The sequence below is a fragment of the Rhincodon typus genome, chromosome 1, assembly GCF_021869965.1.
Source record: "Rhincodon typus isolate 14 chromosome 1, sRhiTyp1.1, whole genome shotgun sequence".
NCBI classification, from domain to species: domain Eukaryota; kingdom Metazoa; phylum Chordata; class Chondrichthyes; order Orectolobiformes; family Rhincodontidae; genus Rhincodon; species Rhincodon typus.
The window spans coordinates 152,541,972-152,569,529 of NC_063332.1; the positions used below are offsets into that span (position 1 = coordinate 152,541,972).

The 27,558-nt window shown below is 39.2% G+C and overlaps 1 protein-coding gene across 3 annotated transcripts in view; it reads left to right on the forward strand.

Moving 5' to 3' along the window:
* The window catches only part of LOC109916805 (alpha-1,3-mannosyl-glycoprotein 4-beta-N-acetylglucosaminyltransferase B-like), a 224,421-nt gene that overhangs the window by 123,666 nt on the left and 73,197 nt on the right, over positions 1–27,558 (forward strand). For all 3 annotated transcript variants that reach the window (XM_048603784.1, XM_048603778.1, XM_048603788.1), the window contains 3 exons: positions 369–415; positions 1,867–1,980; positions 10,471–10,546. In XM_048603784.1, coding sequence (XP_048459741.1) covers positions 369–415; positions 1,867–1,980; positions 10,471–10,546 — 237 coding nt within the window. The remainder of the gene's footprint in view (positions 1–368; positions 416–1,866; positions 1,981–10,470; positions 10,547–27,558) is intronic.

The window sequence follows — 27,558 nt, forward strand, 5'->3', positions numbered from 1 at the left end:
ATCATAGTGACCCCCAAATCTATGTTAAAAAAAACTACCCAGCAGAAGGATGGCTATTGGGAGGTGATAATAGTTTTTGGAGACAGGAATGCAGTTAAATTGTTAAGACAGAGAGTAGAAAGATCCTAATTCTGCAAGATTAGTTCCACAGACTAGTGAAGTGGCACACTTGCATGGAAATTGAGCTATAACACTGCCCTGTTTAGCCTAGATTAAGTCTTGCATTTCTCTCTTAATAGAATCAATTAATATTAATACTGCACAACAAAAAAACAAATGTACTCCAGTAGTCATATAATATTAAAATGAACAAACATATATGAAATATTGACTGGTTAAATATATATTTTTCTGTTTTTGGTCTGCAGGTGGAAGAAGGTTATGTAAATAAGCTGGTGGAACATTTACAAAATACGTAAGTCTGATGTCAACCAATTGATAGTGAATAAAACTTGGAGCAACAGCTCATGATGCCAAGTTGCAAACTTATCGCCCTTTTTACTGAGCTGTAATCAGATCATGAAACAATAAGGAGATGTAGAGCGGAGGACAGGAGGAGAAGACTATCCCTACAGCCCATGTTGATAGCAAGTTTCCAATAGAGGCCTTGTAAACAGCTGAGATAGGGTGAGGAAGCAGCTTTTCACAGTTTGAATACATGATTTTAGGAGATTAAGAGAAACTAACACAAAGTGGAAACGAGTTTAAATATGGACCATATCTGTGCAGGTGGTAAGGGCCCTTCCACAGGTCATGGATATCTGAAATTCATGGACAGTGTGCCAGCAATTCCCAATCAGATTGTCCCTTTAGCATGCAAAACAAATCACAGCCCCGTTTACATGACTGGATTAATTTCAGAGTTCCCACTCATAGCTTGGCATTTTACCTGGAGCACATATTGGTAATAAGCTTAACGAGCTCATACTAAATTCCTTTTCCTGCTATGTCAATGGAAGAGTTGACTCCAAACTGAAAATGCAAGAGGTTCCAGATCTTTGGCATTTTTAGGACTGGGCAAGGAAGTAAAACTATTTTGCCCATCTGTGTGGGGAATTGCTTTGAAATTAAGCACAAGCAAAATCAGCAAGATCAAATGCAAGAGGTTATGCTTGACTGGCATCAGGCAGATAGAAAATTACAGTTTCTACTTTTAGCTTGTTGATTAGCATAAACCATCTTAGACCTTTTAGATTATTCAATATTTAATTCCCAAATGAATCTTCCATGGGCCCTGCCAATATTTTATAGTAATAAACACAATTCTTTAAAGAGTTTCCTACCATAAGAATATTGAACACTACATCATATTTTGTGTGACATAATGTTGAAATTGCACTAAGAGATACTAGGAATTAAACCTATTAAATGGCTTTTGTGAGAAATTTCTTTTTCACTATATTAGTGAAAGCTTTAAGGAGGTCTTATGGCATATCCTGCCTCTGGGCCAGAAGGTCATGGTCATGGAACATGCGTTCACAATGTGGCCAAACAGGTCAGCCTATAATTCCCTCCAATATGCTTGATGACAGGCAGTAAGAGTGGGAGTTTCCTGGTTGGCAATAGACAGTGGCAAGCCATTGAAATACTTTGTCAAAAATACTCATGAATTCAACGTAAGTCCTTGGTTGTTAATGCCCTCATATGGTGTGTACCTGAGCAGAAAGAGGAATAATGTTAACCTAAACATATGTAATAAATCAGCTGTTAGTTTTGCATTGGTCTGTAACACTGCATAATGTAATTTCAACAGCCAAGAGTTTGAAACTAAGTTACTTTTGAAAATTGCCAGAAAATCAATAGCATTCTCTTCATTGGTTTGTCCTGTAAATTGAAAATTCTGCATTATTGACATGCTACCCCTAGGTATTCCTATGAAATACAGTCAGGACTTCTTGAGATCATCTCCCCTTCTGCTAATTTTTATCCTGACCTCTCAAATCTGAAGGAAACGTTTGGAGACACCCAACAGAGAGTAAGGTAATTATTTGTATGAATTTTAAAGTTGCTTACCAATATAGTTTCTTTAAAAAAAATCATTCTACAGATGTTGCAACGCAACTGAATTAAATTCTGGGAGGGATCTTTTTATATCAAAAGCCTCCATTACATTTTCCACTTTGACCATCATCACATCTTCATGCAGACTGCATTGCAAATGTCAATGTTTTTGTCAACGTAGAACTTGTGAATATTGGACTTTAAGGCCATGATATTTAATTCTTTAGTGTCTGTTATTTTGTCGATATGAATGCAGTTTTGCCTCCAAAAATGACATCCACATAACACACTTCTGTTTTGTTGAGAACATTGTTAGATTGTTTTGATGAGTAAAGGTAAAATACTGTAGATGCTGGAAATTTGAAACAAGCAAAGAGGATGCTTAGCAGGTCTGGCAGCATGTCTGGAGAGAGAAACTGAGTTAACATTTTGAGTCTGGTATGACTCTTCTTCAGAACAGTTCTGGCAGATAATAAGCTGGTGATGGAACCCTTGGCATTGAGTAGCAGCTTCTGAAGTCAGGAAGAGAACCTGACAGTCAGTACATCCAGTGAGGTGAGGGAGACTGACTTAAAATGCTTGGCATGTCCATAACTGACAAATAGTCCCTGGAAAGTTTTCTAAAAAAAAGTTGTCACAGCACTCTTTGCCCTCAGTTCCAAGCTAATGGAATGAAGTATTGAGTCAGACCTCTTACAATAGGCAGTACTTCATCAAGATTTTCATCGTCATGCACTGGAATGTTCCCAAGATGACCTTGCACCAAGCTCTCCCATGGTAATCGGGTGTCCTTCCACTGACCCTGCAAGATTCGGCAGCCGCATCATTGGATAATCATCCAATATGATCCATTGGATCAGGCTGAAACAAACAAAAACAGAGATTGCTGGAGAAGCTCAGCAGGTCTGGTAGCATCTGTGGAGAGAGAACAGAGTTAACATTTTAAGTCCTCTGACATTTCTTCAGAACAGGTCTTCTGAAGGAGGTTCTTGGACTTGCAGCATTAACACTGGTCCAGAGTCAAGTTTTAAGAAGAATTTTGAAGGAAGGAAAAGAAATAGGGGGGATTAGGACCCAGGCAGCAGAAGGCACTGTCACCAATGAAGAAGCATTTACAATGTGGCTACTCAGAAGGCCAGAATTAGATAAGCACAATTATCTTAAGGAGGCAATACTTGAGTCCTTGGAGTTTCTAACAATTTAACAGTTATATTGTCATGTTGGGGTGGTACTCTAATGTCAGGCCAGGGAAGTACCGTAAGTGAAAGGTGTCAGTCTTGCCCATTACATTTTGTCAGCATTTCTACGTTGTCATTGGAGGTCTTGTGGTGCAGTGGATGTATCCCTACATCTGGCCTAGGAGGGCCCAGTTTCAGGCCTCATTGCCCTGGATAGGTCCAAACAGGTCAATTAAAAATAACTACCGACATAGTCTCCATTTGTTTTACCATTTTCTTGTCAATACCAAGACAAACAGTAATGATTCAGACGTGGTTGGTTTTAGTTACCACCTGTCTGCAAGGACCACCTCTAAACTGGGTTTATCGAATTGAAGCTTAATCTAGATCCACCACCGCCTGACTTAGTTGATATGTTTCAAGAATTCACGGCTGAAACATTTTTGGAAGTTGTACCCCAGCTGCATAGATTTGAAATAATACTTTAAGTTGTATCCCAGGCTTAATTTATAGCTGGACAGGAGTCTTTTCCTGTTCTGCTTGCTTGTGATACAACATGCAGGAATAAGGGCTAAATTTTTTTTAAAAATTATTCCGTGTCCATTCCTAAAACCATTGGATCATAACAGTCCTCATTTCCGACTGTTAAGTCAGAATACAGGAAGCTTTATTTGAGCCCATATTCAACCTAAAATGGAACTACCTGAAACAGGCACAGCCTAAAAGGTGTCTGGGTACACAGATCTCAGAGAAGTGGAAGAAATGGATTAAAACAATTGTTTCTCCAGAATCATTGTGGATTCTCAGCTAATGCTTGATCATAGGCCAGGAGTGTATTCTCCTAATGGTTCTTAATGAACAGGGTATTCCAATCCTACCATAAATGGCCAGTGCTTTCAACAACATATGACTCAACAAAATTAAGTAGACCACAACATTCGTTTTAAAGTTGGACAATTAATTTCAGATTTTTCATCAATTAGAGTCATAGAGTTATATAGCATGGAAACAGACCCTTTGGTCCAACTCATCCACACCAACCAGATATCCTAAACTGATCTAATCCCATTTGCCAGCATTTGGCCCATATCCCTCTAAACTCTTATTATTCATGTACCCATGTATTCAAAACTTTCACAAGGAATGAGACAAAATAAATCAACTCTCTCAACATTCAGATGATTAACGTAATAACAGCCCTATCTTCCTGATGAATTCTGCTGCCTTTGCAGAGGATAAATGATGAAATAAGGCATTGCTCACTGGCTTACAGTTTCATCATCACTAAAGTGGTAGAGCTCGAAAACATGGAATGTATAGAATCTTCCTGCCTGGGGAAGAGATTAGAAATCCATTCTCCCTTATGCAGAGCCAACTACAATAAGTTATTATTATTATTAATTACGGATTTCTAATCTCTTCCCCAGGCAGGAAGATTCTATACATTCCATGTTTTCGAGCTCTACCACTTTAGTGATGATGAAACTGTAAGCCAGTGAGCAATGCCTTATTTCATCATTTATCCTCTGCAAAGGCAGCAGAATTCATCAGGAAGATAGGGCTGTTATTAAGTTAATCATCTGAATGTTGAGAGAGTTGATTTATTTTGTCTCATTCCTTGTGAAAGTTTTGAAATTCATTGTTGTTTGGTTGGTTATGCATTGTTTTTATATGTGTATATTTAGCTAAAACAAAAATCTGACATGACTGCAGTGTTCGTGTTAGTGCCTGCAGCTTTTAGTTTATGAGTTCAGTACCTGGGGCCGGTATTAAAATGGCAGGCATATGTCTAATAAGGTTAGCATGGCCCATTGTAGTGGAGCAGTGTGGAGGGCACTGAACATTTCTGTGCATCAAGAGCCTCCAAATAACAAGGCAAAGCACCAGACCAGTTGGTGCTAAAGTAGAGGTCCATTGGAAGATATCTACACGTGCCTATTTTGTCTCATTCTTCTGCACTGTTGCCTCAAAAGCATAAACATTTCACCACTGTTGTTCACCTGTGTCTGCCATTGAAAGTATGAATGATTCATAGGCAACAAAAGTGGTCCTTTTTGTTCTCATGCTCATATTTCTGTCCAAGGTTTGCTACAGTGTTGCACTGAAGCCCAGTACAAGCAGTGTACATACACTGCCTAAATTCTTTTGTTTAGGCATTTCACAACCTTCTGAACCCAACATTGAGTTCAACAATCTCCAACCACAGACTTTGGCTTCTATGTTAATACGCATCCACCCCAGCCCAGTATGTACTTTGAGGTTGTAGACACGCTCACCGAGCCGGTGGGTTTGGTTGCAAATGTTTTGTCACCCTGCTAGGTAGCATCATCAGTGCACCTCTGGTGACGTGTCGGTGTTCTGTCCTGCTTGTTATTTATAATGCCTTGGTTGCTGGGGGATTGGTTTAACTTCTGGTTCTGTTTCTCAGTGGTTTGTACACAGGGTCTAATTCAATGTGTTTGTTGATGGAGTTCGGTTGGAATACCAGGCTTCCAGGAATTCCCTGATGTGTTTCTGTTTGGCTTGTGTGATTATGGATGTGTTGTCCCAGTCGAATTCGTGTCCCTCATTGTCCGTGTGTAGTGAGACAAGTGAGAATTGGTTGTGTCTCTTGGTGGCTAGTTGGTTTTCATGTATCCGTATTGTCAGTTTTCTTCCGGTCTGGCCTTATGTAGCGTTTCTCACAGTCCTTGAATGGTATTTTGTATATTACACTGGCTTTGCTGGTTTTCACTATGGGATCCTTTTGTGTACTTTGAATTGTTTTGCTTTTAGGGGAGCTGGCATATATTTTGATTTCAAAATCCCTACTCTAGATCAATGGTGGAATCTTGTAGTGACTTGAATGATGTGAGCTATGGCAGGATTTGTGGCAGAATAGGACAAATAGTCTAGCAAGGCCACCTTGACTTTGGGAGCATATTGCTACATTTGTCATGTTTATGACAAGTGGCGAAGTGAATCTCCCACTAAAACAATAGTGAGTTGCTCATTAAGGTGGACTATTGCTTTGTAAACATAGTAAAATGGAAAGTAGGAGCAGACTATTTGGCCCTTTGAGCCTGCTTCACCATTCTATATGATGATGGCTACCCTGTTCCTGCTTTCACCCATATCCTGCCTTGTTAATGGACTGACAAACTTCATTAATGTTCAGCTTTCTACTTTACCAAACTCACCAAACAAGGTGGGCATTAAGAAAACACAACATGGAAACCAGAGCGGGTACTCGGCAGCTTCAGCTCACCACTTGCTCAGAAGGACCTCCATGTTGCATTGGACCAAGCTGTATCACAGGATGTTTGATGGATGGGCCCCTTACATGGCCCCCTTGTTGATGTACACTAGCATTGAGCATTTGTCAAACCCTCACAATCACCATGGCACCTCTGGAAGCACAGACTAGCATTGCAGGGTGCACTGACATCTAGCATTGAAAGGCTGCAGCAAGGACATTTAGCATGCAGGGACAGGGTTCCAGCTCAGAGATAGGCTGCATCTCACTTGCTCTCGATTATTTAGTGTCTAGGTGCATGATTGCAGTATCCTGGCTGCAGCCTTGCCATTCCGTTATCAAGGAACAAATTAAAATTTGACAGAAATATTTTATTCAACATGAACCAGTCTCAGCAACAGTAAGCACAATAACTAGCTTGATTTGTTGCAAAAATGCATCATTAATGTTTAATAATGTCCTTTAGAGAAAGAAATTTGCCAACATTACCTTGTCTGACCACATGTGACTTCAGGTACAAAGTTGACTCTTAACTGCCCTCTGAAATGGCCAAATGAACTGTTCAATCAATGGCAATTAGGGATAGGCAACAAATAGGTGGCACCCACATAAGGTCAGAGAGTCATATTTTTACTGAATGGAAAGAGACCCATTGGCCCATTGTGTCTGTACCAGGCATCAAACATCCATCTGTTCTATTCCTACTTTCCAGCAGATAGCCCATGGTCTTTGGATATGACAGTGTTTCCAATGATCATCTAAAAAGCTCTTAAATGTCTTCAGGGTTCCAGCTTTTATACCATCCTTTAAGGCAGTGAGTTCCAGATACCCACAACTCTCTGGGTGAAGTTTTTTCCTCAAATCACCTCCATCATACAGCAAAAAGAATCTATTAATATTATCCTGTATTTGAAATAAAAGGAAGGCAAAAATTCCTCTATTGTGGACTTGTCCACTTTATATTTTATATTTTTCTAACAAAGGAGGTTCTTGAAAGCACACAGACAGCTTTTTCTGGGTAAAGGTGGAGTTGATCTTGACAGTTGATCCTCCAAGCTGGCCATTTTTCTACTACCACTGACGGCCTGTTTGGCTAGATGTGCACCCAGTGGAATGGATGCCTGACTTTCCTATGCAATGAACAGGCCTTCCCCTGAATTCACAGTCAGTATAGGCACCAATGATATTTAATCACATGTGCTAGCATGACTCCTCTATTCATTGTAGAATTTCATTCCTCTGTTTATATTGATTGTTTGACCCTGAAGGATTCCAGCTTTATCCTGGTGAATATAATTTTTTTTTTAAATCCCTTTTCATATTCATTTTTCCCTTTCCATGTCCCTTCCCAATTACTTGGGAGACTCTATGTAGGTAATGATCTTAAAACTATTTAATCTAATTTACTAGTTTTCATTGAGATTATGATAAAGGTGATTGATGGGGGTAAGGCCGTGTGTGCCTGGCATACTTTGGATTTCAGTATGGCCTTTGATACAGTTCCTTTGGAGATATTGGGACTGAAAGTAAGGGAAACAGGAATAAGTTGAAATAATTTGAATAGGATATGTAATTTGTTGACCAATAGAAAGCCAGAGATTAGTGCTGCGACAATTGTCATCGGTCTGGGGTAACATGACCCTGTGGGGTCACACAGGGGTCTGTTACAGGACCTTCCTTGTTCAACATCTTTGTGTATTATCTGAAGTTAGAAGTCATACATACAACAGCTAAATTTATATCATACTAAGTGAATGAAGTTGAACAGGATAAGCAATGGGAGGATTTGAATATACCTGGAGATTGAGCAGACAGGCAGCAGGTGAATTTAATCTACAGAGATGAAAATTCTTCACTTGAAGAGAAACAAATATAGGGAGGGAGCATCAATTAAATGGGTAAGGAAAATTGAAGAGTTCTGAGAATCCTGATTAACAATATATTGAAATGATTAATGTAAATGTTCCAAACAAGAGACTGGAGAAGTGCACCTGTCACTCTAGTCCCATTATTCCATGGCTGACAACATAAAGTTAAAACTAAACTGTAGCAAGAGTTAACAATAGCAAGGATATCAATTAAATACTTTATCTATGTCAGATTTTAAACAACAACTTTCTTAATAAACAAAATTATGGGCTTTTTATCAAAACAAAATGTTCAAAACATACTGAGTATAAATATAATCAGACACACTTTTCCAGGTGAAAAGAGGGAAATAAAACAGATTCCTCTGAAGAGATTTACTTTCTGGGGAAAAAAAGCATACTTTGACCAATGGATTATTCTTGAATGCAAAAAGATAAAATTTAGGATGTTCTGGAGGCATTTGCTCTGATGTTCTAGCACATCAGATAAAGTCACTAATCATGCATTATAATCTCAGAAGTGTTGCAGGCACAGATTGCTCAGCAAATACAATCTTAAGATGTTATTTTAACCGTTCTTTTGAAAGAGCAAATAGGTTTCAACATGAACAGATGTAGAGGGCTTTCTATTCAGAAGTAGGAGAAATCAGCTGGATAGCTTGTTCGTAGCCAGCTTTCCACCACTCAGCTTTATCTTAGCAGAATTCCCTCCAACACATATAATTCTCTGCGGGATTCCCTTCAACTCAGCTGGTTCACGGCAAGCTTCCCTCAAACTCAGTCTGTTATCAGCAGGCTTTCTTCCAATTCACTTTGATAAAATAAGTCACTATTCAAAAACAGCCCCAGCATAGTCAACAGCAAAGTAAACCGTTATCACCTGTCATGTGATTTCTAGGGAGTCTTGTTAAAACAAAAAAATCTCTAAAGTCCGCAGTGAACTTTCAAGGTATATTTTAAATAAACCACTCCAGGTATGTCTACAAAACTGGAAATAAATTATTTTTTCCCTAATCGTTCAAAATTCATATCCTCAAAGTAATATTAAACATAAAATGGCTTTGTAACACAAAGTACAGTGGCAAAGACATAAAGAAACTATTAAAAATAATATTAAACTGAAATAGTGAAATAATCCTGATACTTTATAGATCATCAGTATTTGATCACTTGAAGAATACTGTGTACAGTTCTAGTCATCGAAATACAAAAATTCTTGGAGCTATTGCAAGGATACAGAACAGGAATAGAGAGATTATATTAAGAGCAGCTATGTAAATCGGGCATATTGTCAATGGAAAGGAAAAAGTTGACTGGTGATTGCTGCTTTTAAAATTCTAAATAATGTAACTATTTCACTTATGTTGTGACTCAAACCTCACATATAAATGGCAGCATTTCCACCAGCAGCTCCTACTGAGGATTAGAATGAATGATGTGCCATCATGAAGGCAAGTGTCTATGACACTAGGGACATTTCTTAATTTCCTGCCATCGTGGAAGATCTTGACTCCAGCCAGTAACTATGCCATCAGCCTCCTTTGTAAAGGCCTCAGCCACAAAGTGGGCCTGACCTCTGTAATTCAGATGGTTATGTTTTATGGTGAACCATTACAATGCCATACTGGAGATATAGGAAATCCTATGCTGGTACACCAACTCTGTCTTTCTTTCCTGTGTCCTTGACCTTATTTATGGTGGATAGTAGCTCCATCTCTTACAGAGCTCCGTGGAAACTCCTGAAGCATATTGGGCCAAATTTGGATCATGCCATTTTATAATGCAACTGTCAGAAGTGCACTGGCAGGATCATTAAGTTGCAACACCATGGTACTTTTGTTAAACTAGTATCTGGAAAATGTCATCAAAATGACTTGACTGAGTTTTGGAACATTTCACAAGCAAAGATTGAACCAAATCTTGTGTGACTTCCATGTGCATTCAAAACATAATATTCTTAAGCAGCTTGAAGTAATTCTACCTGATTTTGACTATGCTTGAGAAGTAACCAGTCACAGAAGTACACACACAACACTTCAATTAACCAAAAATGAATGTCTCCAGCCAAACCAAATGATTGGGGTATCAAAGTTACCTGAAGCTGTTTTCATTTTTCGATATAGAATCTTTTGTTAACCAAATGTGCTGACAATTTTAATGATTTATATATTAACATTTCTGCTTTCAGATGGAGAACAAAGCAGAATTTGGACTACAGCTTTTTAATGATGTATGCTCAAGCCAAAGGAGTTTTCTATTTACAGGTATAGTAACAGGAGTATTATGTTACAGTTTTTTGTGATAAATCTAGTCCTTCAAAGAAATCAATTGCAAGATATGGTATCTAGTATTCAATGTTCCACTAACAAGTCAGCTCATCGGACTTAGACATCAGCATTTAATCACTTTCAAATGCAATAGCTGCAGCTCCTGGAAAATACCAGGTTACAATAACTGTTGTGAAGATCATTAGTTTGAAGCTTCACCTGAATCTATTGTGTGTTTTTTTTTAATAGAAACAGTTTCAAAATGAATCCAAAGAGAGAGTTCAGTGAAAGGAAATTGATTCAAACAATAATAGGCCTATACCATACCTCTTCAGTCTTTACATAAATTATGAAAAGAACAATGGTGTTAAAACAAAACTCAAAACCTTATGTGAAAGTTGACACCAATTTATTCAATCAAGTTGAATATGCATCATCACTTTTTTTCCCACTTAATTTATGGAGAGAAGAATTAATTGTCAATTTTTTTTCAAGTATTTTCTTACTGGAGGTCTTGTGGTGTAGTGAGTGACAACTTTGCCTCTGAACCTGGAGCTCTGGAGTTGAATCTCATCCCTGTACTTGACGGCCAAAGAGGATACATTCATAAAGTGTCCACACAGGTTTGAGGATCCATCGATGAATCCTTCCAGCACATGCAAGCTGTAAAATGAGACAGATTCCTGGTCAGGCATGTGATGACGGAGGTTGGAGCCTCTACGTACTCTATCCATAGTTCCAAACTACATACAACTTGCTTATAAAAGTCTGTATTGCCATAGCAACTCAGACTCCTTTAGTGAATTCTTGCCAAGTAAACAGTGCTTAGAGAAATGCGCAAATAAGATTAGATGGAGCAGCGTTCAAATTATAAACACCTGTCCCGATTAGTTGGATGAATGCTCTATTTCTGTATTATAAAATGTTATACAATTTGAGGAGATGGTACAGTAGTCATGTGATCACATTACTAGCCAAGTACTCCACTATCTAAAAGTTCAAATAGTTGGAAATTGAATTCAATAAATTTGCTATGCTCTGTGCCAGCAGCAGGAAAAAAATTACCTACTGCTTTCATATCTTTCAGGCAAGGAGGTTTGTTACCTATGTTCAATCAGGCCTATATGTAACTCCAACCTGGTTATCCCTTCATTCACTTGCAACTCCTTCAATATAGAAGACAAACACTATCACCTTCTCAAGGCATTTAGGGATATGGAAAACACTGTTCTGAGTGAAAAAAAGAGCAAAAAATTAAGAAAAGGTTTATTCTGAAACATTTTATGAAGGGAAAGATCTGCATCATACTTATTCCTACCACAGGGAGTAATTTATATTTATAACCTTAAAGGAGAAATCAATATGCAAAATACAAACAGTTGCATATACTTTTGTTCTTCACTTCAGTCTTTTTTTAAAAAAACAGCATTCCACCATTTCTTGTGAAGGTTGACATCACTTCATTCAGTCAAATCAAGTTGAATATGTTTAAAATTCACCATCAGTATTTTGCATTTGCTCTATTAAGGGAAGATGGAATTATCAATTTTTGTTCAAGCATTTTGTCACTGAAGGTCTTGTGGTACAATGGGTGGTATCTCTGCCTCTGAGCCAGAAACTCAGGATTTTTTGAGTCCCACCTCTGGACTTGATGGCCAAGGAAGGTGCTTCCTTAATGCATGTCAACCGGTTGAGGACCCGTCTGCAAATTCTTCCAGCATTTGCCAATGGCAGATTGTAAAAGTGAGACAGATTCCAGGAGCATCATCTGCTGAAGAAATTTGGAACTTCTTACCATAATTATCCATAGTTCTAGAAGACCACCTGCAAGTGCAAAGATCATGTTACCTGAGCAGGTTCGAATCTCCCCAGAAATCTTGTGTCACAGGGGTAGTGTGCCTACCTCTGAGCTAGCATATCTAGATTTGAATCCACCTTGGATTTGAGAGCCAAGAAAGGTGTACATGTTGCACATGGACTTCCTAAAACATTTGAAACTGTGTTATTGAACAGACTTGTCAACTTTTGAGCAAATTTATGTATAAAAGGGATAGCAGGAACATTTCTATGAAATTTGTTAAGTGTCAGAAAATAGGGAAAAAGTGGCTAATGGATAATTTTCAGTCTAGAGGAAGGGGAGTTTCCCGGGGGTCAGTGTTTTGCACCTATGCTTTTCCTGACACATATTAGTGATTATACATTTTGGTGTATAGGGAACAATGTCAACGCCTGTGGTTGACACACAACTTGAAAAGCATTGTGAGCTATGAGGACAATAATGTAGACTTAGATAAATTGTTGGAATGGGCAGACAGGTGGCAGATGGAATTCAATATAGAGAAATGTGATATGATTAAAATTGGGAGGAAGAATACAGAGAGGCAACGCAAAATAAATAGTACGGTTCTAACGGGGTTGCAGGACCAAAGAGACCTGTGTGCATATATGCATAAGTCATTGAAGGTGACAGAACACATTGAGCAAGAATTTGATAAAACATACAGTATACTGTGCATATTAATAGGGCATAGAGAAAAGAGCATGGAGGCAATGTTGAACCCCTATGAGAAAATTGTAGTGGATGTAAAGGGTGAGAGTGCATATAAGATTCATGAAAATTGTTCCAGGGATGAGGACCATCCATTATAAAGATAGTCTGTAGAAGATGGGACTGTATTCCTTGGAGAAAAGAATGCTGAGAGGTGATTTGATAGAGGGATTCAAAATCATGAAGGCCCTGGACTTACTATATAGTGAGAAATTGTTCCCACACAGGTATGGATTGAGAATAAGATGGCACAAAGTTAATATAATTGGCAAGAGAAACAAAAGTGATATTAGAGAACAATATTTTGAAATGGTGAGTGGTTAAAGTCTAGAATGCACTGACTGAGAGTAAGGTGGAGGCACCTTCGATCGAGGTATTCAAGAGGGAATTAGATTGTTATCTGAAATGGAGGAATGTGTAGGGTTACAGAGAGAAAACAGAACCAAGGCATCAGATTTCACTCCCAGCTTGCTGTGCATGTAGGACATTTCATGGGCTCCAAAAACCTGACCCAGGAAAATTAGTCCAAGAGGTCCTGGGGTGTTGGAGTTTCCTGGGCAGTGTGCCAGACAACCCTAAAACAAGTGCAGAGTCTGCCAGCTGCAGATGCAAACTGGGCACAAGGTCTATCTCTGCCATTGTGTGGAAGATTTAGTAAAACTAATAAAAAAAAAGCCATCTTTCACCCTTTTATGCCTCTCTCCCTCCCAGAAACACTCCCATGCCACATCACTGCTAACACATGCCACCTCATACTCCATGTCACCCTAGGCCCCTCTATCCACTCCTACAATGCCACCCTATACCCATCTACCCAACCTTATAACCTCCCTCCCCATGCAGTCCTGCAGGCTTTTGCCCATCTATCCACTCCCATGTTCTCCATACCCTTGTAACAGCTTATGCCACTGCATCCACACTCCTGTTCCTGCATTTCTTCCAGGCTAACCTATACCTCTGTGCCCACCTCCAAGTTCCCCAGTATCCTTTGGCCCCATCTCGGATTCTTTTGCCTCTCCAGTTCATACATGCTCATCTAGCATCCACCACGAGCAAACCCATAAAATAAAGCTGTGTCTTTTGATAACGTCACTACTTAAATAAAACACTCATTGATTTAAAAAAAAATTGAAACACTTTCAACTAGTGACTTATGAAAACAAACCTATATTCTACAATCACTGTCAATCAAACTGCACATTTAATAGGCATCCCACTGTGACCATGTCAGGTAATAAAATCAGTCATGCAGCTCAAATCTTACAATGGTAGTCCTCAAGCTTATGCCAACAGAGGGAAATTGAAATAATTTATGTTTTAAAAAAGTCACTGGTATTTGTTTAAATTTAAAACCCCAAATAATTAAATTCATGACTATCTTGAAAGTTCCTCAACAATTTTGACGCCTTATTATTGTTGACAGTTCTTTGACAGTTGAAACCTCTTTGATAGCTTGACAGTTCTGTTACAGTTTGAGTAATGAGTTTGTGTAATTTTTATGCATATTCATATGTACCATTATCAATCCTAAAGCATACCTAAGCTCTTCAAAGAATTTCAGACATCTCCAAGGATATCTTCCCAAAAGTCAACTGAATGTCTTCTGAAGGGAACATGATGCCTCCCTCCCTTAAAATGTCTCGGAACCATATCCAAGGGGTAGCATACCTCTCCAAAGAGGATATCCAAACACATGCACTAACTTCAGAGCTAATCATAATAGGTTCCACCTCACAGGGGTGCCAAAATCCCACTTTAATAGAGGCAGCTGAGGATTTAAATGCCCAACTGCATCCATAAAACAAATATCCGGAAAGCCCAGCCTGACTCTATTCCTACCCACACAAAAAGGGGACGACCATACTCAGAGGCGGAATTTGCAATTTCAGGCCACTTTTGTCATTTTAGTCATTCCATCGTGCACCTAAATGAATTCCATAGTATAGACACAATGAGCCAAGTAGCCTCCTCTGTGCTATGACCATTTTGTAATTCTGTCCAAAATAAGATTGTTTCTGTAACTGGCTGTTATATACCTGGCAACTCTCAGGTGACAAGTTATAAATCTATCCTTCAACAATCATTTCCTAATGTACCTATTTTTCATAGGTAATGAAAAGGTAAAGAATGTTAATAGCTTTATTCTCTACCAAAAAGAACATTAGCTAAGTGCAGAGATAGTAGGAACTACCAGTAGGAACTAGCTAAGTGCAACATGCTGAAGTGCAAGCCAAAGTTCCCTCTAATAATATGCGACAACAAATATCCTGCAATATTTTCCATTTCCCGTAATAGCCAGTTGTTAAAAATTTAACAGTTATAGGAAGCTGACTCCCACTTGTCAAGTTGTCTTGCCCTTATATCATGATATTAGTGTTGATTTAAACAATGCCTAAGGGAGAGGTGGATTAGTGATTAATTATGATAATTGCAGTAAAATGTCAACACATTTCAAACATATCTGCACATTATCAGTTTCCTAAGCTTCCTAAAACTCACCATTGAAACCAAGGTGAGAACACAATGGTAATTTAGATGTTCACCTAAAGTCATGTAAATATTCCAAATATTTGGCAATCACAGCTGTTTTCGTAATTATTGGTAGGAAAGGGCTTGGTCAAAGAGCAAAGAACAATACAGCACAGGAACAGGCCCTTCGGCCCTCCAAGCCTGCGGCGATACATTTTACCCTTCCATACTAAAACTGTCTTCACTTACAGGATCTGTGTCCCTCTATTGCCTTGTTAATCATTTATTCGTGCAGGTGCTCCTTGAATGCTGCTATTGTGACTGCTTCCACCACCTCCTCTGGCAACATGTTCCAGGCACTCACCACCCTTTGTGTGAAACACTTACCCCACATATCTCTTTTAAACTTCCTCCCTTACACCTTGAACCTATGTCCCCTAGTAACAGACCAATCCACCCTGGGAAAAAGCCTCATACTTTCCACTCTATCCACGCCATTCGCAATCTTATAAACTTCTATCAGGTCACCCCTCAACCTCCTGCATTTCAGTGGAAACAAACCCAGTCTATCCACCCTTTCTGCATAGCTAAAATCCTCTATACCAGGCAACATCCTGGTACACCTTTTCTTTACCCTCTCCAAAGCATCTACATCCTTCTGGTAGTGTGGTGACCAGAACTGTATGCAATATTCCAAATGTGGCTAACTAACGTTCTATAAAGCTGCAGCATAACTTGTCTAACCTTAAACTCAATGCCCCGTCCAATGAAGGAAAGCATGCCAAAAGCCTTTGTTCCTACCTTATCTACCAGCACACCCAGATCCCTCTGCATATCAGTACTCCTAAGGATTCTGCCATTCACTGTATAATTTCCACCTGTAATGCATCTTCCAAAATGCATCACCTCACATTTTCCCGGATTAACCTCCATTTGCCATTTTTCTGCCCTTGCTTATAACTGATCTATATCCTGCTGTGTCCTCTGACAATCCTCCTCACTATCTGCAACTTTACCAATCTTTGTATCATCCACAATAGTTATGCTGATGGTTTCTACTGGCCACTATGCAGGAGACTTTCAGTTGTACTGAACAATTTGTGATGACACCTTCTGGGAGATCAAGGAGAAGAAGCAGAAGATGAAAGAACACAGAAGGAGCCTCCACCAGTAAAGAGACGGGAGCAGGCACTGGTGAGGTCTCACTCAGCATTGTGCCAGGTTAGGCACGGCTATCATCCATATTCGCAGCACAAGCCACTCCCAGGGAACTGGAATGCCACTACTAGTGATACTGATTACCTTGAGTGAGGGAAGTGTGTGCTGAGTCATTTTGTCCTTAAGGTATAGGAGCAGAATTTGACCATTCAGCCCATCATGCCTGCTCTATCATTCACTCGTGGTTGATATCTTTCTCAATCCTATTCTCTTGCTTTCTCCCTGTAACCCTTGATCATCTTACTAATCAAGAACCTATCTATCTCTGTCTTAAATATATTCAATGACTTGGCCTCCACAGCCTTCTGCAACAATGTATTTCACAGATTCACCACCCCCTGGCTGAAGAAAATCCTCCTTATCTTTGTTTTAGAGGGTCATCCCTTCACTCTGAGGTTATGCCTGAGGTTATGCCTTCTCCACATCCACTCTATCCAGGCCTCTCAGTATTCTGTAAGTTTCATTAAGATTCCCTCTCATCTTTCTAAACTCCATCGAGCGCAGACACAGAGTAATCAACTGCTCTTCGTATGACAAGCCCTTCATCCCCGGTATCATTCTTGTGAACATCCTTTAGACCCCCTCCAGGTCCAGCAGATCCTTCGTCAGATAAAGGGCCCAAAACTGCTCAAATATTCCAAATTCAGTCTGACCAGAGCCTTACACAGCCTCAGTAGTACATCCCCACTCTTGTATTCTAGACCTCTCAAAATTAATGATATTGTTGCATTTGCCTTCCTCACTGATACCTGAACCTCCATATTAACCTTAAGGGAATCCTGGACTAGGATTCCTAAATCTCTTTGTGCTAAAGATTTCCAAAGCCTTTCCCCAATTTAGAAAATAGTGTCTGCCTCTACTCTTCTTACCAAAGTGCATAACCTTACACTTTCCCACATTGTATTCCATGGAAGGAGGGGGGAGTTTGTACAGCAGTACATCAATGGCACTGTGCCCTTTCCTTCTCCCCTCACTCCCTCTCTCATCCTCTTCTACAACTCTCCAACAATGAAACAATGTGAACTGCAGCAAGGAGTCACTCTTCCTTTTCCATACAGAACAGGGTATCAAAATGTATAAAAAAAACCTGAAAGGCTTTCTTGCAATTTGGGTTTTAAGTGTTGATTATTTCTTCAAAAGTGAATTTACTGTCACTGTATACATATGGTGCAATGTACAACACATGTTAATGAAGCAGTTAGCAAAAACAGTGTTAACATCTGCACAGTGTTATAAACAAATGATGGGATATTTTCCTGTCAAATTAACAATATTACTTATAATGCTGTTAAACTATTCTGTTGACTTTCCCTGCAAGCCTTAAATGGCAACTTTGCCCTTCAGTGAATTTGGAAAGTGGGTAAAACAGTAAGCATGATTGAAGGTCAGAACTAAAGAACAAGGATGGGATAATGGGCTCAAAAGCAAGATAATGATTTCACTCCACATCCCCACATGCATTTACTATGTGTGAGTCTTGAGAGGAGGAGAATATAGATTTGCCCCAGCTCCTCACACTGCTGCCCAGCTCTTGTTAATGCATCATTCTGCGAGTTACCACCACCGAACTGAAGTCGACCATTTCCTCCTTGCAAATCCTTCCCCTCCCACCTTCCCATCCAATGCCACAGACACAAAGCAGTTCGACAACCTATAGTACATTCCCTGATTGGGCTTGACTGATTCATGTCTTCCTATTTGTCATCAAACAACTAAAAAAGTGAATTGAGTACAAAAAAAATCAAAGCTACCACTCCGGTGCAGTGCTGAGAAGGTCCTGTACCTTCAATGGTATATCTTTTAGATGAGTTGGCTGCTGAGGTAGATGCAAAAAATCATATGGGACTATTTAAAGGAGCAGAGGTGAGAACACTGGTTTCCTCGCCAATATCTATCCCTCAATAAAAGTCACATCAAACAGATTCTCTGATGCTGTTTGAGGAAATTTCTTGAGTGCAAATTGGCTGCTGTATTTCTTACTTTTCAACAGTGACTACACTTTAGAATGATGTCATTGGCTGCAAAATGCTGTTGGATATCCAGCAGCTGTGAAAAGTCCTGTATAAATTTAAAGGCTGAATCTTGTAGTCTTAAGCTACCCCCACTGGTGGGTTAATAAGGACGTAAGGGGAGGCCCAGCAGGGGAGGTCCTGAGTCAGTCGTGCTTGCCAATCAGTGTTTTAGTTTGCAATTGAGCAAAGACAATTGTTCCTCAGGAAAGTGCAGCCAATCGACAGGTGTCTCAAAAATAAAGTTGCTGGAAAAGCTCAGCAGGTCTGGCAGCATCTGTGAAGGGAAAAAACAGAGTTAATGTTTCGGGTCCGGTGACCCTTCCTCAGAACTTCTGAGGAAGGGTCACCATACCTGAAATGGTAACTCTGTTTTTTCCTTCACAGATGCTGCCAGACCTGCTGACCTTTTCCAGCAACTTTGTTTTTGTTCCTGATTTACAGCATCCACAGTTCTTTTGGTTTTTACGACAGGTGTCTCAGCTTTACCATGGGAAAGAGGATGTGGGAAAGAAGAACGGAAAGGTCATAGTGATAAGCGTTCCACAGTCAGGAGTCAGACAGGAGTTTCAGCAACATGAAACACAAGTCCAGAATGGTGTGTTGCCTCTTTTTGTTGCCAGGGTCACCAATGTCATGGAGGAAGTGCAAGACATCCTCTGGGGTAGATAGACCAGCCAGAGGTCATGGTCTACATTGGTACCAACGACATGGGTAGAAAGGAGGCTGAGATCCTGAAAGAAGAATTCAGGGAATTGGGAAGGGAATTGAAAAGCAGAACCTCAAGAGCAGAATCTCAGGATTGCTCCCAGTGTTTGTTAACTGTGAGCATAAGAACAGGGAGATCAGTTGATTCAACCCATAGCTGGAGAACAGGTATAGGAGGGAGGGCAACAGATTTCTGAGGCATTGGGACCATTTCTGGGCATTTGTGTCCTGTACAAGCTGAACCAGTTACATCTTGGCGCATGGTCACTCAGTGATTAGCACTGCTGGCTCACAGTGCCAGGCACCTGGGTTTGATTTAACCATTGGTGACTGTCTGTATGGAGATTGCACATTCTCCCCGTGTCTGCGTGGCTGTCCTCCGGGTGCTCTGGTTTCATCCCACAGTCCAAAGATGTGCAGGTTAAGTGGATTGGTCATGCTAAATTGCCTGTAGTATCCAGGGATGTGCAGGCTAGATGGATTAACCACAGGAAATGTGGGGTTACAAGAATGGGGTAATGGGGTAGGACTGGGTAGGATGCTGTTCAGAGGGTTCGCATGGTCTCAATGGGCTGAATGGCTTGCCTTCCATACTGCAAGGATTCTATGATTCTATCTCAACAGGAACCATAAGAAAAGATGCAGATGCTAGAAATCAGAAAGAAAAACGGAAATTGCTGGAGAAGCTCAGCAGCATCTGTGGAACAAAATCAGTGTTAAGAGTTAATGCCAGACCTACTCAGCTTTTCCAGTTTTCGGTTACATCTTAACAGGACTGAGACTGATATCTTGCAGGGAGATTTACTAGTGTTGTTGGGGCTGGTTTAAACTAGCTTTTTGGGGATGGGAGCTCTGAGCGATAACCCAAGTTGGAATGGAATTAAGTTGGGAACAGGAAGTAGCAAACCCACAAGGGAGATTAGAAGGCAGGAGAAAGAAAGCCAAGCATTGACAATGCCTTGAATGTGGAATTATGTCAAAAAGACTAAGTGAAGAGCATTCTACCTGGATGCATGCAGCGTTCACAAGATAGATGATCTAAAGGTACAAAAAAAGATAAATGGCTATGATCTTATTGCCACAACAGAAACACGCCTACATGTGACCATAACTGGGAACTGAATATTTAAAGATATTCAACATTTAAGAAAGGCAGAGAAAAGAGAAAAGGAAGTGCGTATGCACTAATAATATGAGATTGGATTAGTACATTAGTAAGGGAGAATTTCAGAGCAGAAGAACAATGTGTGGAGTCTATTTTGGTGCAACTAATAAACAGAAAAGGGCAGCTGACATCGTTTGGAGTTATTTATTGGCCACCAAATGGTAGTAGTAGTGTGGGGCATGGTATAAATCAGGAGGAGCCTGTAGCAGAGTAATCATGGGCAACTTCAATTTGCGTAAAGACTGGATAAATCAATTCAGCACTAAAGCTATGTGAGCTGAGATCTTAGGGATTTAGTCCGGAGCAGCATGTAGAACAGCCGACTAAATTACAAGCTATTTTGGATCTATATTGTGTAATGAAGAAGGGCTGATTAATAATCTAATGTCAGAAACCCGTAGAAATGAGTGACCACTGTATGATAGAATTTTACATTATGTTTGAAAGTGATGTAGATAAATCTGAAGCAAGGGTTTTAAATTGAATAAGGAAAATTATGAAGGTAGGAGACACAGGCTGTCTGAGCTAGATTGGGAAAATGCATTAAAAGGCAAAATTCTGTATAGGCAATGGACAGATTTTACAGAACTGTTACACGGCTTACAACAACAATGCATCCATCAAGGTGCAAAAACTCAAAAGAACAATACAGTACAGGCCCTCCAAGTCTGCGCCAAAACATTTTGTTCTTCCAGAATCAGTCAACTGTCTTACAAAGGAAGTGAAAGATCATATCAGTTTAAAAGAAAGTACTTATAAAATGGCCGGAAATAGGAATAAATTTTAGGTTTTGGAAAGTTTCAGAATACAGCAAAGGCGAACCAAGAAACTGATAAAGAAACAAAGAATTGAATATGAATACAAACCACCAAAAAACATAAAAATTGATTGTAAAAGCCTCTAACAGATACAAAAAAATTAAAAGTTTGGCTACAAGGAATATGGATCCATTTAAAGCATAATCAGAAGAATTCATAAAGTGGAATAGAGAGATGACAGAGAAATGATTATTTTGTTTAAATTGAGGAAGCTACCAGAAACCTCTGAGAACTAGAGATCCAAGTGAGTAGGGAGAATAATGAATTAAAGGTAAATTACCATTAATTTCAACAGTTTAAGAAAAGATCAAGGGAGAATACAGGGAACTACAGGCCCAACAACCTTACATTAGTCAAATGGAAAATGCTAGAACTTATAAAAGACATGATAACTGGACACTTGGGTAAAATTATCTGGTTGGGAATAGTCAACATGGATTTGCGACGGAAAACCATGTTTGGCAAATCTCTTGGAGTTTTTGAGAGTGTCGGTAATAAAATTGATAAAGAGAATTCGATGGATTTAATATACATTAAGTCACTTTTTTCTGGATCCCAAGCATTCAGAATTGCCTTTTTGAATCCTGACAGACTGTAACTAATGGGTACCACTAGGATCAGTACTTGGGCCCTGGTATTCATACTAAATATCAATGGTTTGGATGTGGGTGCCAAATGCAATATCCTCAATTTGCAAGAATAGTTGAGATTGCCACATGCAGATCCTTGCCATGCCAAATTTTGAATGAAAGTTATAATGGACTTTAATGAGGATTAAAAATCGATAGATTGCTATATTTACTTCCAGGTTGTTAAACCATTTTGAAACAATTTCTTCTCTATAGCGATAACACAGTGTGGAGCTGGAGGAACACACCAACCCAGGCAGCATCAGAGGAGCAGGAAAGTTGACGTTTCGGCTCGGGACCCTTCTTCATATTTCTGAAGAAGGGTCCCGACCTGAAACGTCAACTTTCCTGCTCCTCTGATGCTGCCAGGCCTGCTGCGTTCCTCCAGCTCCACACTGTGCTATCTCTGACTCTGCATCTGCATCTGCAGTTCTTGCTAACTCTTCTCTACAGCCCCAGTTCTCAACACATTTTTTTGCAATTAATATCAGGCCCAGGTAAGGTCAGTGACTTTCCATCAGAATCAGAAGATGTGAGCAAGTGCATAGACAGGATAAAAGGAGAAAGGAGATAAAGAGAACAATAGGGAGAGTGGGCTATGTTAGAGCTTCTTTCGCACTTGCTTGAAATCAATTTATTTATAAACTAAGTTCTGAAGAAAGGTTGTTGACTTAACATGTTGATATAGAAGGAAAATAATGAAGTGAAAATGCTGAAAATCTGAAATATAAACAGAAAATTTTGTAACTATTCTAACAGGCAACATCTTTGGAAAGGAACAGAGTAAACGTTTCAGGTGGAGGTGAAGGTTTATGTCTGTTTCTTTCCACATTGCTGCCTGACTTTGAGTAATTCCAGCATTTTCTGTTTTGATTTAAAATGTTAATTTTGTTTCTTTCTTAATAGATCTCTTCTTATTTAGGACTTATTGACTAATGAGGCAAGGATATTTAGAAAAGGTCTTCCCAAACAACAAGGCATACAACATTCAAACAGAATAAATTTGTGAATAAGGACTATTAATGCAATTGGAGCTGAGATACCTGGACTTTGAGGCCTCGATTGCTAGAACTTGAGGGTTGTATGGGGCCCATGAGCTACATTTGGGGTACCCCAATTGACCTTTTTTCATAATTCTTTGGCCTCTTACACATACATTTATTATCTGCTTCAGTGAAATGTGAGTCAGCTTTTGTTTGTTTTTTAGAGAGGCATGGTCAGACTTTGTAAGAATATCATCTGAATGCCTAGCTAATATGCAAAGAACAAGGATAAATCTAATATCCTCCCGTTACTATGCAAACAACTAGTTGCTCCCCTAGCCAGATTGCAAAAACAATCTCCAGGATCTTGTCAGTTCTTAAGCTTTTCTATTAGAAATGTTAAGGCAGACATGCTTCTCTCAGATTGATGTTCAGAGATCAACCCTGCAAGACCGGTTAAGAAAACAATCCTTTCTGTGGGGAGTAGCCATGAGTCTATACAACTGTGTCAGCACTTCTGGTTTGCTTGTGTTTAAACATTGCTGATCACTTGTGTTAATATTCCATGCTTGACATTTTGAGATTCGCGTTTTTTGCCATCATACGATTTTTAGTGAATCTCACACAATGTAATTAACTGGTGAAGTATGAAAGCATGCCGAGTGACATTGATAGCTCCATCCTATTCACCAAGCCACTTGCCAGCTGTTATCAGTTGCTCATATGAAAATACAGCAATGCTCATTTTCATTCTCCTGGAAGAAGAATAAAGAAAAACTGTTGCAATACCATCACCAATAAGGCAAATGTTGTTCTCCCTTCAGTTGCCTTCTAGGCACAATGGTTGCATATGGCTCCAACAGGATGACATAACATAGAACATAGAACATAGAACAGTACAGCACAGTACAGGCCCTTCGGCCCACGATGTTGTGCCGAAATTTTACCTGAAACCTAAGGTCTATCTAACCTCCACCGCTACCTTATACTATCATCCATATGCCTATCTAATAGCTGCGTAAATGCCCCTAATGAGGCCGACTCCACTACCCTCTCCGGCAATGCATTCCATGCCCCTACCACTCTCTGAGTAAAGAATCTACCTCTGATGTCTCCATAGAAGATGAACTCCATGGCATAAATGCCAAAGAAAATTTTTAAATTAGAGTTGAAATCCTCCAAAACTGGACCACCAGTGGTGATATGTCTGTAGGTATGGCTTACCAGAAAATCAATCCTAGAAGGAAAACACAGTTAATCCTGGAAATTGACATACTAGCTATACTGGAGCTCCATTTTGAAGTATACAAGATGAGTCAGAACACTGTGTCTCATTCAGCAGTTCTCTTGAATTTTCCTTCGGGGTGGGGCCCTATCAACAAAGTTAATATGCTTCTTGTTCAATGCAATATCCCTGTAATGACTCACAGTCTTGGAAAATTTTGGCATAATGTCAGGCTTCAGCAAACACCTTTATGGCTTAAGTATTTTTGGTCAGCAGCATTCTGACATGTTTAAAACATAAGAATATAAAAAATGTGATTCTAAAGTCTGCCTCACCATTCACTAGGATAATGGTTCATCTTCTGCCTCAACTCTATTTCCATAACCTAAACGTTCAATTAGCCACGTCTGTATTGATGGCAGGCAGAAACCTGGCTTGATAGATCACATTTTGATTTCTTTTGGTTGAAATGTAAGCACACAGATTGTACTTTAAAACTGAAACAAGTTTATCGATAAAAGAAATTAATATAAAATAGAATAATCCAAGCTATCTTCTACTAATGTAAATTAAACTTTTTTAAATACACAGAAGTATAATTTCATTAATCCCAAAACACTCTTTTATAAATCAAAGAGAAATAGAACAGCTTTCATAGAGTGGCCAAAAACACTACACACACAATACTCACACCAGAACCCCTGCATATAACACCTCAGTTGGTCTAAGTCACTTTCAACATTTATACTAGAACTACAGGTAGCTCTTTCCTAGAGCTATCATACACCTGTTTAAATGTACTTAGCATTCAGGGTTTTATCTCAACACTTCTGAACTGGGACTAACACTAACTCTTCACTCTACAGTAACCTGGTTCACTATATATCCTTACTATCTCAGGAGCACAGGTCTGAACCGACATCCTATTCTAAGGACTTCACAGAATTGCCCAAGCCTGAAAAGTAAAAACAGAAAGCAAAAGGCCTCTCTCTCTCTAAGCAATAGGTGTTTCCTTTAGTTTAAAAAAAACAAATTCCAGAATTATCTGACAAACCCCAAAACCCGATTATTTTACCATGCTGGATTGTAAAACAATCTATGATAAACAAAAAATCCTTTGGTGGTGCACACAAATCTATTCATTCTAATGTCTGACCTCAAAATCTATTCTAAAATAAATCATCATGGCTACAGAAAGTTAATTAATTCAGACACACACAAAATACTAACTCAAAAACCAAACTCAAATTTAAATCTCACAGTTTATATCACAGTTTACCAATCCCATTCTTCACTGTAACCTCCACACACCAACTTCCATTAACAGGCATGGTAAGTTACAAACTGGTGCCAAAGAGAACTATACGCTGTTTTTGGCACTCACTGGCAGATAACTAGCAGCAACCAGTTGGTATAGTGGCTGGACTGAAGGTCCCTCTGTTAGTAAGTGCCCATTTTACAGTGTAATCATTTACATGCAGATAAAATCAAAACAGTTCTCAGTTCATCCTCAGTGATGAAAATCACTCAACCTTTCTAATTCACTGAAATATTTACAACATATTTATTCCTTTGGTGTCAATTTCAAAATCATAAGGTAACAGCTTACAGTCACTGATAAGTTGAACCTTTCAGGGTTTGATCAGTAGTTTGTGAAAAGCCGTTCATATTTGCTAATAGTGCCACTTTAAAATTCTAAACAGTCTCTAAATTCCTATGGTAAAACAGGAGTGAGCTAAAATATTTGCGAAAATTGTGTGGATTAGTAATGTCTGAGCAGGAGGTAGATGGTACTTCCAACTCTCTACAGACTGTATCAAAGCTCTCTTTGTTACTGTACTGGACTTGATATTGTTTTGGGGTTAATATTAGTTAATAATTCCCGATTTAATTTTACTTCTTATCGTAAATACCAGAAGAATTCTGTGTTAATATAACACATCAGATCACATATCTCAGAAAGTATTTTATGTACAGTGAACTATTTTAGAGTGTAATGACTATAATTATGTCACGCACAGTTTAGAGGAATGATTTCACTCTTCTCCAATCCTTCCAAATATTACAGCACCTTCTCAGTGGGTCACAACAAACACGTTCTGAGGAAGAATCACTGGACCTGAAACGTTAACTCTGATTTTTTCTTTACAGATTATACCAGACCTGCTGAGCTTTTCCAGCAACTTTTGTTTTTGTTCCTGATTTACAGCATCTGCAGTTCTTCCGGTTTCTATTAAACATTTTTATTTCCTTATTGAACATAGCTGTCACACTTCAACTAAAACCTAATTTATTGGAAAATGAAGGAGCCAAATACCAAGGTTTTATTGGGTGAATGAAAGAGGATTGTTTTTATCTACTAACCCTGAGAAAGAAAATATGAAAATGTGACATTAGATGTACAGACAAACGTAGATAATACATTTTAAAGGAAGAATATTTGGTGCAAGCAGAGGGAAATAGACTACACAATTTAAAAGTCCTTAGACTATTTGAAGTGTTAGATTTTAAATCTGAGGCCATAGTTGTTGAATTGTTGCCTCGTATCCTCAGGAGTGGTGAAGTTTATAGATATTTTTGAATACTCAGTAAGTGATTGTTTTTCCAATTTTTTTTCACCAGCTGAAACTTATGGGGGTTAGTAAGGTGGAAGTAAAATGGGAGGAGCTCTTGTAGTTCAGTAGAGTAGTGTCCCTATTTCTAGAACAGGATGCCTAGGTGTTAGTCACACCTTGCTCCAATGGTATGCAATAACATCTCTGAATAGGTTGATTAGAAGGTATCTATGTGTGAAGAGGTGGAAAATACTCCCCACCTTTCTGCAGACAGCATTACCAGAGGATGTTGAGAGAAACCGGGACAAAGAGATTCCCAGTCTTTGCTATCACCAAGTTTTATTTTTTTCTCTTTGCTTTACTGCTCATAACAGCTACAGAAATGTGACTTTGTGTATATTTCTGAGTCGAGCTCCACTGTCTTCTCAAGCTGAACAGTTGAAGGCTATGTTCAATACCAATGTTCAATTTGTCATACAACTGCGAATTAAACAGGAGATGTAAATTTTTTGATTCATCCCCAGAATCCCCAAAGCCTGTTTTCCATTTACAAGGCATAAGTCAGGAGTGTGATGGAATACTTGTCACGTGCTTGGATGAGTGCAGTTCCAACAACATTCAAGAAGCTTGACACTATCCAGGACAAAGCAGTCTGCTTGACTGGCATCACATCCACAACATT